The sequence below is a fragment of the Eleutherodactylus coqui genome, chromosome 4, assembly GCF_035609145.1.
Source record: "Eleutherodactylus coqui strain aEleCoq1 chromosome 4, aEleCoq1.hap1, whole genome shotgun sequence".
Lineage (NCBI taxonomy): Eukaryota > Metazoa > Chordata > Amphibia > Anura > Eleutherodactylidae > Eleutherodactylus > Eleutherodactylus coqui.
This window is the reverse complement of record NC_089840.1, coordinates 146,525,342-146,539,831: the sequence shown is the minus strand read 5'-3', so window position 1 is coordinate 146,539,831 and position 14,490 is coordinate 146,525,342. Positions and strand designations below refer to the sequence as shown.

Here is a 14,490-nt window from a genome sequence, read left to right as displayed (position 1 = left end):
AAGTGCTGAACCGAGGAGTTTTTACATGGGACGAGAAGCCAGTGAGCCAACGCGGTTTGATAAACGTACTGAAAAGCCAGCTTAAACAACCGCGAATGACAAGTGAGCGATTTTATTTGCATTTACGCGTAACGATTTTTGCTCAAAAGAACGAATTTAGAGCGATAATCGTTACGTGTAAATGGGCCTAAAGACTGTACAATGAATGCATTTTGTCTCTTTTCTACTGGATTTTTTCAAATTGTAAATTTTGTCTTTATCCTCCTCAGCTGTATTCTGACAGGTCACTTAATGCTTTCTACTTTTCAGTGATGTGTTTCATAGTAAGAAGCAGGTTAATAATTTTCAAGAAATACTTGAGAACATTTTCTTGCCTCTGTTTGAAGTCACTGTGAATCCAGCCAGTCACCCTGAGCTGCACCTGTTCCTGGAGCATGTAAGTAGTCTCACAGGTACATCGCTGTCTTGGGCAAGATTGTTGTCAGAAAATATATATATATTTTTTAATTTTAATGATGCATTCTGAATTTTTGGAGGATGGGCCGAGTCCCACCGACAGGGATAGAGTCAGCGAGCCACCGCTGCAGAGCTGTGCAGCCAGTCTGCTAATTTTACCCTGTGACAGCTAAATAGTGCACTGTCTTTAGAAATCTTCAAAGAATTAATTAAAATATACTTTAGCTACTGTTGCAAGTTGGGGGTCACTCGCCTGCGGGATTGCCGTTCTTTCCTTCCATACTTATGTAAATGCTCCAGAAACTTCTATTTCTTTTAAATATAGTGCCTGCCAGTTTTATTACACATCACAGCAAACATATGTACAGCATACAACACAGTCCATTATCTGGGAGTCTAGAGTCGTCCTCCCTTTCAGACTCGAGGCCTCCACTTGATCCACATGGGCCTCAGGCTTGCAGCCCTTTCAGCTCTCCTGAGCTACCAACTTCCCCAGAGTGTGGCAGGAACTGACACTTTTATGTTGCTTCCTGGCACACCCACAGGTGTTACATCTTGTTTCTGCAGCCTTAATGCCTGTCTTTCTCCCTCTGCAGGCCATTCTGTGTATTGCACTCCTACACTACATATATATTTCTTCAGAATTGTTATACTATTACTTTTTTATGTCTACTTTTCTGTTTACTGATCCACATTGAGTACTTAAACAGATTATGCAAGCTTTTGAAAATTGATAATCTATTCTCAGGATAGGCCATAAAAATCTGATCTGTGGGGGATCCCCGCCAGTTAGCTGATTGAAGGAGCCATGATGCCTTCAGACCACAAGCCATACAGAGTACTACAGGCTTGTCCCATTCACTTCAGTAGGACAAGTCTGTAGTACACAGAATGGCTGCTACAAAAAAGATGGCGTTCTCAGTGGATCGCATTCAGATGTAAAGATTGAAGAGACTGTAGCACTTGCATGAGCATCATAGCCCCTTCAGTCAGCTGATAGGTGGGAGTCTCGGGTGGTAGACCCCCCACCATCAGATAGTGATGGCCTATACTGAGGATTTAGGATGCAAATATAAAATAGGAGAGACCGGAACTCAATCCATGCTGGAGCTGATTGATATAAATATATCAAAACAAAAAAGAGACATGCTTACATAAGTGGGGGCAGAGGAGAATTAACTAGACCTCTATCTACAAGAAGTCACAAATCCACCAAATGATCAATTCAATTCCACAGGCAGGGATGGAGATGAAAATACTTTAACAAACGCGTTTTGGGGTTGTATTTTCATCTCCATTGCTGCCTGTGAAATAGAATTGCCCCCGCTTATGTAAGTGTGTCTCTTATATTTAAATTAATTGACTTCATGGATTGAGCACCTGTCTCAACAATTTTGTCTTTTGCAACCTGTATTCTTTTCACCTGTGTGTGGGTTTGCTCAAAATGGCTGTACATGTTTTGGCTGTGGTCACCTGTATCCTTAGACCCCATTGACAATAAGGCTGTATTGGATTATAGTGTGGTAGCATCGGGTGCCACACAATGGGTGGGTGTTAAAACGATTTCCCCCCCCTATCATATTCCCCTGCACTAATATTGGGATGATTTGTAATTTCCATGTATCCTGAGGATAGGCCATCTATCTAACCACTTAGTGATCCAGCATTTTTTTCGTTTTTACATTTTTGTTTTTTTCTCCTTCCCCCCCCTTTTAAAAACTCATAACTCCTCTATTTATCCATCAACGTCGCTGTATGAGGGCTAGTTTTTTGCAGGAGGAGTTGTATTTTTCAGTGGTACTATTTAATGTACCATATAAAACACCTAAAAAACTTTAATACAATTCTAAGTGTAGAAAAATGGGGGAAAAATGAAATTCCGCCATCTTTCGGTGCGTCTTATTTCTACGGCGCACAAAGTGCAACAAAAATGACATGATAACTTTATTCTATGGGTTAGTACAATCACTACGTTACCAAACTTATATAGTTTTTTTTTTTTGCTGTACTACTTGTACGAGTTATTTAATTTTGTAAAATTATTTTCTGTCGCCATTTTCTGCGCGCAATAGCTTTATTTTTCCGTTGACATAGCTGTGCGAGGGCTCATTTTTTGCGGGACATCCTGTAGTTTGCGTTGGCACCATTTTGGCATACATTCGATTTATTACATTTTTTCTTGGAGACAGGGTGACCAAAAAAGCGCATTTCTGGCGTTCTTTACTTATTTTTTTTTACGACGTTCATCGTGCGGGGTAAATGATGCATTACTTTGATAAATCGGACTTTTACAGATGCAGCGATACCAAATATGTATTCGTGTTTTATTATTTAGATTCTCTTATTATAAATATGGCAAAAGGTTTGTTTTTGTTTACTTGTATTCCTTTTTATTTTTTATAATTAGTAAAACTTTATTGTTCTTATTTTTACTTTTTCTTTTAGTCCCAAGAGGGCACAACAACTTGCGATGCTTTGATCACTCCTGCAGTATGATGTAATGCATAGCGTTACATCATACTGCTATCGGGCAGGCCGTCTATCAAGCCACCCCATGAGCAAGGGTTGATAGAAATTTTGCCATGACAGCCCTGGGGCCTTTCAGAAGGCCTCCGACTGGCATGAGTTCCCCCACAGCTCCCTGCAATCTTATGATCTCACGATGTTCAGGGGATTTAAATGCCGATATCAGAATTGACCGCGGCATTTAAAGGGTTAACAGCTCTGATGATCCGCGTAGCTTATCGGAGTTGTTGCATCCGGATGTCAGCTGTAAGAAACAGCCGGCAAACGCGATCTCCCTTCATACATGTCCTACAGCTGCAGGCCGTCAGAAGGCGTATTGGCGGTCGATAAGGGGTAAAAGTGCATCTTGAAAGCAGCCATTTTATTATAGAAGTTTGATGTTCAGACTGGCTTTTATCCGGTGTTTTATCTAAATATTTTAAACAAGGCTGCAGTCCAACATTTGACTATGAATCAACCCAAAGTAGTTTTCTACAGAAAATACTTTCTAAATGCTGATTAGGCATTGGTATGCTCTGAATATAATCAATTTACTTAATATAAAAGGAAATACAAGAAAGAAAACCGCATGTGTTGGCTCTTTCTGCTAATGTACTTTTTGCTATCCCTTTTGTTTTGTTAGAAGGAAGCTCTGACAACAGGCTGTAAGCTGTGGAGGAACCCATTGGCAACGGTTTAACCGCTTCCTAACTGCATTACCTAAAAATATGTTACGCAATCGTGGGGAGTGTATGGAGCGGGCTCGGGAGCCAAACCTGCCTCATACCCGGCGGGTATCAGCTATGTTTAATATACGGCTCTGATCACGGCCATTTGACTACTTAGATGCGGTGGTCAATGCTGACCATGGCATCAAGGGAGTTGGTGAGGGCAGCCCTCTGTCATCACATGAGGTTTTGGCAGGATCTATGTCAGTGTAATGGGAGAAGTGTCAGAAAACTGGCTACTAGGCCAGCACAACAAACACACTTTAAGTAAGAAGGATTTAGGGCAGATGATGGTTTGCTCATCCTGTAAGTGTGACCAGCTTTACCACTTGATGCCATTACTTTAATTTTAGATTTCTTAATGTGGTTTTAAGACACTGCTCTATTCATTCTATTTAATGACTGTGTGTTCTTCACGTTGCTCCTGTAGGTGGATGGGTTTGACAGTGTGGATGATGAATCTAAGCCAGAACATCATATTTTTAATATGGAGAGCCCATTGCCAGAGAACTGGAAGGAGGATGAAAACCCCCCATATTCCTATTATTTATACTACATGTTTGCCAATATGACTGTCCTCAATCACTTACGCAGGTATACTAATTACTATTAGTGAAACTCTTATACCACTATTAATAAAAAGTGTTTCTCCTTTTGTTTTATGTATACTTGCATTATAATTTTTATTAATGAACCCTAGTAGGTGGTAAGGTAACTTCATTTTATCATAGCTGTTTTCCACTCTACAATAAACCGTAACTTTTATTCATCTCTTAAACAGTAATTTATCTCACAAAATTAAACCACGGGGTGTCCGCCTGTGAGGACTGGACTATTGTCATACGGATATTTCTGTATTTGCTGTCATTTACTGTCTTATTATTGATGGTTCTTGTTTTAATGGGGTTTTCCCACTAACAACATTTATTCCCTATCCATTGGATAAAGGATAAATCTCTGATTGTTGGGCGTCTGACTGCTGGGTCCCAGCGATCCCAACATCTGTGCACCCCGAGTTACCCATATGAATAGAGCTGTAATGCTGATTTGCAACCATTGCTCTGTTGACTTCTATGGGATGGAGGAAAATTGCTGAGCATATGGATCCTTTTCTGACCCATAGAAGTGAAATGAGCAGTGATAAAAGAAAAACTCCTTTAACTTTACAATTACTAATGTAACCCATTTAGTGTTTAAAGGGATTGTTTGGTTACGATTTTACTTAAAAGGCTTGTAATGTCCCTCACGGGTGCGATATATTCTTCTTGTACACTGAGTCTCCAAACTTTATTTTTTGTATAAAAAAAAAATAGCCCAATCACATGACTTTTCCAGCGGCTCTACGAACTTTCCCAGTGACGTGCCATTTATTTTGGAGTACAGGGCTTCTGGCCAGAGCCTTGAATGGCGTGTCAATTCTGACTTCTATTGTGGGGGCAGATCTGATTTTCAGAAGCTCCGTTCGGATTCCCAGATGTTTGCGCAGTGCCGCAAATTATCTGCGCATTTGTCTGTGAATCAAAACAGATACTTCAGAACATCAGGTTATCCTGCACTGCAGATGTCATGCGTTTCACCAGTTCATGCACAGATTCTTCTTATCACTGAGCAGTAATGAGCACTGAGAGCATGTGTAGGCAGTACTCAGCTTTCCGACAACCCCACAACATCCATATGTATGCATTACCCAGCTTTCAGAGAATTCTGCATTGTGCATATATATGCACTACCCAGCTTGTGGAGGAGTGTGTAGTGTGGGCTATGGGGGAGTGTGCAGTGTGGGATAATCTAGTGCTGACAAAGCAATCAGCGCAGGTCATCATGGGAAGGGGAGGGAGAAGAGACGCTGTGATGTAAACAATGAGCGTGGAGCATCAGGAGAAAATGAAAAAGAGAAAAAAGGTATCTGGATGTGTTTAACTAGATTTCCATACAAGGAGAGGCTTGTAAAATAAAAATATGACTCCCAGACAACCCCTTTTAATGCTGTGGCTGCTGTTTACTAGCTCACTTGTAACAACCTATAAGGCCACTCTCACACACCGCTAACCGCAGTACAAAACTTTTAATGGGGCTTCTCAGACCTGCGCCCAAATGCAGCGTTTGTAACACCACGGATTTTCAAGTGCTGTTTGTTATAGTTTTCAGCGTTTTCACGGTTTTTAACGCACCCTATCACCTATCACAATGATGGGGTGCATTAAAAAGCGCTGTCAAACGCTGTGACATGGTCTCAAAAATGCCGCTCAAAATCACTGTAAGATGCCGTGGTTCTGAGTGGTGTTTAACTGACCGCTGGTGTGAGAGTGGCCTGGGGTAGGACTGATCTTTATACTAAAATGTGAGAATGAAGTCTGCATCACTCCCCCCCCCCCCATAAGTTTTACTGATAAATGACACCTTTAGGGCTTTAAAAGGATACGAACTTTTCAGACAACTTGTGCTCCTCTAATAGCTGGTGTGTCTCGTCAGTCTTGTAATATACTTTCATTTAAAAAAATGTTTTTGCTTTTCCACTGTAAATCATGTTTGCAGTGCAGACGCTCTGCAATCCACTGCCTGTTGTTAGGCATTCAGCATTTCTAGTAACTAGGATGTCTCCACATTGCCTTAGCTGTGGGGGAGGGGCTCTCTTCACAGGCTCCTTGCACTCACACTGCTCTTAGATCTGCAGATAGTGTGGATACAAACTCTGCTTCTCCTGATGTTGTATTTACCTAACCTTATATGTGAACTTACCTTTATATTGTATCTGTCTTCAGTTTGCTCTGGGCCAAGCAGCAGCATTCTAACTGGATGGATGTTTATTACCTGCTGCATTAGGTCTTGCGTGTTCGCATGGTCACAGCATATATACGGATATATACAGATCTCTAGAGAGCGTTCTGTATGCTGTGACCATGCGAACACACAAGACCTAATACTGCAGCTAATAAACACCCATCCAGTTAGAATGATGCTGCTCGGCACACAGCAAACTGGCGAAACATGTAACACAAACAACATAAAGAGAAGTGCGCATAGCAGATTAGGTACAGATGTATTTTTCTGTAGCTTTACCCTTAATATGATGTGATATTACAGTGTGTCTTGCTATTGGAGAGGGGGGGGGGGGTATTTACATTTCAAATTGCTTTACAATGGGTTTTGTTGTGTTAAGAGAACAATAGCTTTCAGTGCTGTGCTATAACAAGCATGCTGAAATGTTCTGCACCTGTAAATGCAACACCAGGAGAGGCAGCAATTGTTTGCACACAAACTTCGCAAAAATTGTGTGACTCCAGGCAGTCTGCACTGCCATCCGACTCTTTCCCAAAAGTGGGTGTGGCTTGATGGAGGGGGTGTGGCCGGCCTGGACCAATGTAATTATGCACAATTTACACCAGAATCAATTGTATCAGAAATGTATGCCAGGTCGTACCTGGTATACATTTCTGTGTAGGCGCACGAAAGTGTCTAGATGCGCCTAATGCTGTATACGCCTCTTCATATATTGAGCGCATCATGCACCCTCTAAGACTAATTTCGCACGATATCGGGCCATGAAACTCCTCACATCACTTCAGGGAAGTCGCAAACCTCGCATCACACAATCATGCACCTTGCACGCGGTGCAATGCTTTTGCCAGGGCCCATTAAAAACAATCAGCGATGCAAGGGAATGCCCAAAGATAGGACATGCGGCGATTTTTTTCCCGCATCGCGATCTGGGAAAAAAATCACTCATATATATGACCCCATTCAAAAGAATAGGGTTCATATTCATGCAAGATTTGTGCATCTTGTAACACACAAATCTCGCACAATTTTCTCAGCTGCTTCAAAGCAACCTAAGGGGTTATTCCGATGTGCTTATATCAGCCGGGTTTTCACGCTTGGTCGATATACGCTGTCCCTGTCTGCAGGGGGAGGAGGTGGGTCGGGAGCAGTGCACTGAGCTCCCGCCCCCTCTCTGCCTCCTCTCCACCCCCCTGCACTATTTTCAATGAGGAGAGGCGGGACGGGGGCAGAGCTAATTCCCGGAACTTAGCCCCGCCCCCGTTCCGCCTTCTCTCATTGCAAATAGTACAGAGGGGCGGAGAGGCTTCCTCCCCCTGCAGAGAGAGACGCCGTATATCGGCTGGGTGTGAAAACCCAGCCGATATACGGTCGTCTGAATGCACCCTAAGACAGAAAATAACCCAAAGCCGACACCAGCCAAAACCATCACTGTATGCGACCTGTAATCCAAAACCATCCATATTATATATCAAAATGTCCGAAACAAAATGAGGAACCCGTACTTTATTTTAGTGTAAATATACTAATTTAAAAAAAAATAACTATAAATGTTAAAAAAATCATTTTTTTAGCTTTTTACCCCCCGATAAAACTGGAAAAACAGTCAGTGAAAAAGATATTTTAAAAAAGGCGCTTTATGTCACGGGAAAAAAGCGCAGCAAAAATAATTTTGGCAGCTAAAGGAAAAAAATAGGGCAGTAAAACCACCGCAAGGGTGAAATCCCTAAAAAGTGTCTGGTCCTTGAGGTACAAAACAGCCTGGTCCTTAAGAGGTTAATTACCTGCGGATGCCCAATGAATGTCTATGGGCACATTGAACTGCGGATCATCCGTGCCGGTGACCTGCGTGGATTCCACAATTTAATTTTTCCCATGAGGCTATAAGGTGGAGTTTCAAAATCACCTTTTTTCACTTAGTGTCTTTCTGCTTTTTGTAAGAATAAATACTATATATAAACATAAGCATTCGTATAGCCCATATGGCAGAATGAATGCATTATATATCCCACAGGGAGAGCATTAAAAAAAAAAACTTTAAGAAATGTCAAAATGTGTTTGTTCATTCTGCCTCCCAAAAAAATTCAATTAACCCCTTCCCGCCCCATGACGTAAGGGTACGTCATGGGAGGCGGGTACTTCCCGCAAAACGACGTACCCTTACGTCATGGGGATAGCGCGAAATCAGAGCAGATCTCGTGCTATCCCGCAGCGGGAGTCGGCTGTCACTAGTAGCCGGCGTCCCACTGCAACAGCGGGGGGGGGGCATCGGAGATGCGCGCCCCTTCCCTGCCGCGATCTAAGTAGATCGCTGCAGGGAAAGGGTTCACAGAGGGAGCGCGCTCCCTCTGTGTCTCCAGCCGGCTCTCGCTATGGCAACAGGACGTCCTGTACTGCCATAGCCTATGATCGCTATAGTAAGCGATAAGGCATGGCAGGGAAGAAGCCCTGCCATGCCTTATGGCAGCGATCTGAAGTGCTACAGTAAAAGTCCCTCAGAGGGACACAAGTTTTGTAAAAAAAAAGAGAAAAATAAAGTTCAAAAAATAAAAATGTAAAAAAAAAAATGTTAAAAAACCCTTTTTTTATGCTTTTTCTCATATTAGCATAAAAAAAATGAAAAACCCCACATATTTGGTATCAACGCATCTGTAACGATGCGTACAATACATTGAACACACTTTTTAACCTGCTCTGCAAAAAGCGTTTAAAAAAATGCTAAAAAACTGAGGCAAAATGCAAATTTTTAGCATTTTGCCTCCCATAAAACGCAATAAAAGTGATTTAAAAAAACGTATGTACCCCAAAATGGTACCAATAAAAACTACAGCTCGTCTCACAAAAATAAGCCCGCAGAGAGCTCCGTCCATGGAGGAATATAAAAGTTATAGCACTTTGAATGCAGTGAGTTTAGAAAAACATAATTTCCAAAAAAAGGGTTTTTATTGTGGAAAAGTGGAAAAACCTAAAAAATATAAGAATTTTGGTATCGTTGTTACCGTACTGAACCGCAGAAAAAAATGTGTTGTATCATTTATGCTGCATAATTAACGCTTTAAAAAAAAAAAATCTATGGCAGAATTGATGCGTTTTCTCTCCCTACAATCATAAAAAAAATAATAAAAGTTTTACAATGTAGTCAATGTACCCAAAAATGGTACCAAAAGAAACTACAGTGCGCCACGCAAAAAACAAGCCCTTATAGGACCGCGTCGACGGAAAAATAAAAAAGTTATGGCTTTTGAAAAATGGAGATGAAAAAATACCAAAAATCGCTTGGTCCTCAACGCACAAAATAGGCCATGTCATTAAGGGGTTAAGAAGTATTTAAAATTCCCTAAAATGGCACTACTGAAAAGTAAAAGAGGTCTTCAAGGGGTTTGTCCGAGTTGTAGGCTTACTAAAAAGCCTTTCTCATTTAGTAAAATAACCAGCAGGAATATACCCGCCTCCCGCGGCTCCCGCTATCTTCCATGGTCCCACCCGGTCTACGGGACGTCACAGTCACTGCAGCCAGTAGTAGAGCTCAGTGATCGATCTGTTATTGGCTGCAGCACCTATGATGTCCCATAATCTCATACAGTCCTGCGGATGGAAAGGTAAAAATGTTGTGAGTCTATGAATGCAGTAACAAAAACAAATTAATTTTAAAAAAATGTGTTTTTTTTGTGCAAAAGTAATGAAATGTAAGAAACTATATGATGTCAAACTATAATCCGTCCTGACTGTCTCTCTTCCCGGTAACAGGCAGCGTGGATTTCATACCTTTGTCTTGCGTCCGCACTGTGGAGAAGCCGGACCCATTCACCATCTGGTTTCTGGATTCATGCTGTCGCAGAACATCTCACATGGACTGCTGCTGCGCAAGGTGCTGCTTTTAGCAGGTTTTTCCAATGATATACTTATTATAAATCATTTTAACAGTAATGCTTGGCATTTTTGGTATCAGACACTTCATCCTTTACATGAGCAAATGATCACTTGTACGAGCATCATAGATTAAAGAGTCTGTTGGCAGTTTTGCAAAACTGCTGACAGTGCTAAGTAGGTTGAATAGTTTTAGTGAAACAGTTGGAGCACCCCTAAGGCCACATGTCCACGGCACACACGGATTCTGAGTGTGGAATCCCACAGTGGATTCCACCTGGCCCGCAGACATGAGGCAAAAAAGACATTTACTCACCTGTTCGGACGCGGTGCGGGCCTCCTCCGTTGCAGCCGGATCTTCTTTCTTCTGCACCGCGAATGCGCTATGCTTTTTTTCTCTTTTTTTAATTCTCCTGCTTTCCCGCGAATCTGCAGACGGCTTCCATTGACTTGGCGCATGCTGCGTTTTCTTTCTGAGATAAAAAATTACATTCGCAGGTATTTAGAAACCTGCGGATGCCCAATGATAGTCTATGGGCATAGTGAACTGCGAATCACTCACGCGGATTCCACAATTCAGTTATGTCCGTGGATATGAGGCCGAAGGGTATTTGCTTGTGCCCTGGATGCTGGCTGTTTGTAATAATATAAGGAGAAGTTTAGGTTAGGTTATCCTGCCCTTTTCTACAAAGTTTCACTGCATATTATTGCTTTCATCCTTCTGTCAGTGCTGACTAGTGGATTGTAATGCTACCCATGTCTATGACTGTATTTGAAGCAGCACTGAGAAAATTAAGTTTTAATCGCTGGGGTATCGCTGTTGCACATGCCATAAGGATGCTTTCACACAGGAATACTCTGCAACACAGTTGTGGGATATACCGTCCCAAGGTTCTGCACCAAAATCTGCATGTCAAACTGTGGATTGTGATGTGGAATTGCCAGCAGAATTCTGCCATTTCTGTGTGAGCCCGGCCTAAGGGCTCATGTCCGTGAGGAAATTATATTTAGCAAATCTGCGCAGGAGAAAAAATGCAAATCTGCATCCCATAGGAATGCATTGACCATCCGTGGTTAATTAAATAGCCGCAGATGGTATTTTAAGTGATTTGCGGATTTCACACGCGGGAAAAAAACGTGGCATGCTCCATTTTAACGCGGAGCATGCATGCGGGAGCACTATCTCAATTGATCTCCCAGATAAAAAAAAAAGACAATTATAGTGCATCTGCAGCAGAAATCCACGCAGGCCTGATTTTCCCATGGACATAAGGCCTAAGGCCTCATGTCCACAGGGAAATTCAGGCCCACACGGATTCCACATGCAGAATCCCTCCTGCCTCGCAGACATGAGGCCAAGAAATCAGATATACTTACCTGGAACCAGGCAGCTGCGGATGGGTAAATATATCTCTGTTTATTAGTTTCACATAGGGGGTCCCATTGAAAATGGGTTGTCCAGTAAGCTGAGAAACACTTTAAAGCCTCATGTCCACGGGCACGCAGCCATGAGGCCAAAAATGTACTTATACTCACCTGTCCAGACGCGGCCGGATCTTCTTTCTTCGGCTCGACGGATGTGCTCGGCATGCCGACAGAGTGCGGCGTGCCGTGCACTTTTTTTTCTTTTGAACTCCTGCTTTCCTGTGGCAAAGCCCAAATACAGCCGCGGGTGTACTTGCGTTTTTTGTGCGTTGCGTTTTTAACATTAGAAAGTCCTATTGACAATCGCGTTAAAGAAAACGCGGTGTTGAAAAAACGGACGTGTGTGGGAGCCCTTAGGTAGCTGTCGATCACACGATCACTCACCACTAGCATGCACATATGGCTCTGCTGTGATTGACGTGTTATTTCAGTAAATATGCCAGACACCACTGGTGTGCTTATATTTAGGGAAAGCTGTGGGACAGGAAAAAAATCAAACATCAAGACTTCTTTTCAACATTGGAGGACCGTTTGGCAGCCTCCATAGAATATTAGAAGAGACCTCCAAAAATTGCCATGATTTGTCAAACATATGCTATGTGCACTCATAATCCATTTTTATAAACCATACAGACATACCCAAGTCGAGCACACAGTTATTGTTAGTGTTTGGGAAGCTTAGCAGTTGTGGTGAATGGGGTGGGAGGAGATGTCTCTGTGTAGGAGAAAAGGATCTGGCAACAGAGAAAACTGTCAGAAATGACAAATTGTTCTTGGGGGGTGATGGAATCCGCCTATCTTGACTGACAGGTCCTCAGCAGCCAGCGCTGGTAATTACAAGCACACAGCAGCACTGACCGCCAGGACTCCTGAGATAGATTAAACAATAAAAATAATCGGTTCTAGTATACTAAAAACTGTCTTATGATGATCAAGGTCCCCTTTCCTGATATTATATGTGGACAGTATACTTAATTATATACGTAAAATCCTCCTCTCCCCTGTTGTAAGAAGGAGCACGTGAAGAACCTATCAGTCATTCTGAGGCAGCGCTCACACAGTGAATGATTCCACTCAGGGGTTCCATCACAGTTCTGTCTTCTGCACCCATGGCAGAACCCTCTGATGAATGCCCGAGTGAATGCACCCAGACTGACGTTTTTTGTAGGAAATTCTGTCCTTCACCTTGTACACTACTAGTGTTGAGTGAAAATGGTTTAAAAATTTTAATCACCTACAATTTAGAAGACTTTTGTGTGTAAAAATACATTGATTAAAAAAAAGTGCAAGAATATTAAACATAGTATTTAGGCTTTAAAAAGCCATATGTCCACCCAGTTCAGTCTGTTACCCCCCCATATGTTGGTCCATAGGTAGGCATAAAAAACCCAACGAGGTAGAAGCCAATTTTCCCCATTTAAGGAAAAAAATTTCTTCCTGACTCCAATTTGGTATTCAGAGTAATAATCTTGTATAGCCAATTTATTCGATTTTCAGGTAATTTATTTATTACCCCCCACCAAGCTGGGTACTCATTTTACCAACCTTGGAAAATGAGTCAACCTTGAGCTGCATACCTGAACTACACAGGGATTGAACCTGCAACCTTCAGGTCATGAGCTAGAGTTTAGGAGTGCATTTCTGCTGCCTTAACACTCTGCGCCACATGAGGCTCTTTAATCCCTGAAGTAATCCCTGTGCCCGCTCGTCCCCCTCTGGTGGCTCCGGGGCTTCGCTGTTTACAGGCTGCAGTCAGCCTAAGATGTCCTATAAACCTGCTGCAGACAATAACGGTGCTTAGAATTTTTCACTGAGCGCTGTTATTGGCTGCAGCAGTTTATGTCGCGACAGCTTTAACACTTAACTTAGTTATGAGTGTTACAAACCAAAAGCTGTATGTGCACTAAGATGTATTAAGGATTTTTTGTTTTTTATCAATTTGTTTTTAATTCCTTTTCATATTCTTGCAGGCCCCAGTTTTGCAGTACCTGTACTACCTGGCACAGATCGGCATTGCCATGTCTCCCTTGAGTAATAACAGTCTTTTCCTGAGCTATCACCGGAATCCACTCCCTGATTTTCTATCACGTGGCCTTATGGTATCGCTCTCCACTGATGATCCTTTGCAATTTCACTTCACAAAGGTATGGGAGGATGATCCAAAGCAAAATGTGTTGTGTGTTTGTGTTTTTAATATAATTTTCTGTATAACCTATAATTTGGTCTGTAGTGCATACATCTTCTAATATGTAGTCTGTTTCAGGAGCCTTTAATGGAGGAATACAGTATTGCAACCCAAGTGTGGAAACTCAGCTCCTGTGACATGTGTGAGCTCGCCAGAAACAGTGTTTTGATGAGTGGCTTTCCTCACAAGGTACTAAATCCGAATGTCTACAAAATAATAATGTACCTTTTTGTCAAATGTTACTCCCAAGAAATACTGTCAGCTGAATATGCGTTTGAGTTTACCCTCGTCAGCCTGATACGCTGAGTGCCTGATGTATCAGGACTGGACTGGCCATCTGCCCTACCAGGCAGATTCCCGGTGGATTGCTTTCCTTCCCAGTAGGCCGCTGCTGCTCTGCCTGCTGATTTAGCTGTGAATACTTTCACAGAGAAGGTCACATGTCCCAGACTGCCTGCAAGGGCCTGAAGACAGTTAACCAAAAGATGCCCAATGTGTATGCTCCAAATCGGTCAGTAGCGGACAGTTGCCGCAGAGCAGACTGCA

At 42.3% G+C, this 14,490-nt stretch overlaps 1 protein-coding gene across 4 annotated transcripts in view; it reads left to right on the top strand.

Annotated features, from left to right (window-relative positions):
- Positions 1–14,490, top strand: part of AMPD2 (adenosine monophosphate deaminase 2) — a 93,080-nt gene that overhangs the window by 60,234 nt on the left and 18,356 nt on the right. For all 4 annotated transcript variants that reach the window (XM_066600259.1, XM_066600263.1, XM_066600260.1 and 1 more), the window contains exons 13-17: positions 310–436; positions 4,120–4,283; positions 10,215–10,335; positions 13,730–13,903; positions 14,023–14,133. In XM_066600259.1, coding sequence (XP_066456356.1) covers positions 310–436; positions 4,120–4,283; positions 10,215–10,335; positions 13,730–13,903; positions 14,023–14,133 — 697 coding nt within the window. The remainder of the gene's footprint in view (positions 1–309; positions 437–4,119; positions 4,284–10,214; positions 10,336–13,729; positions 13,904–14,022; positions 14,134–14,490) is intronic.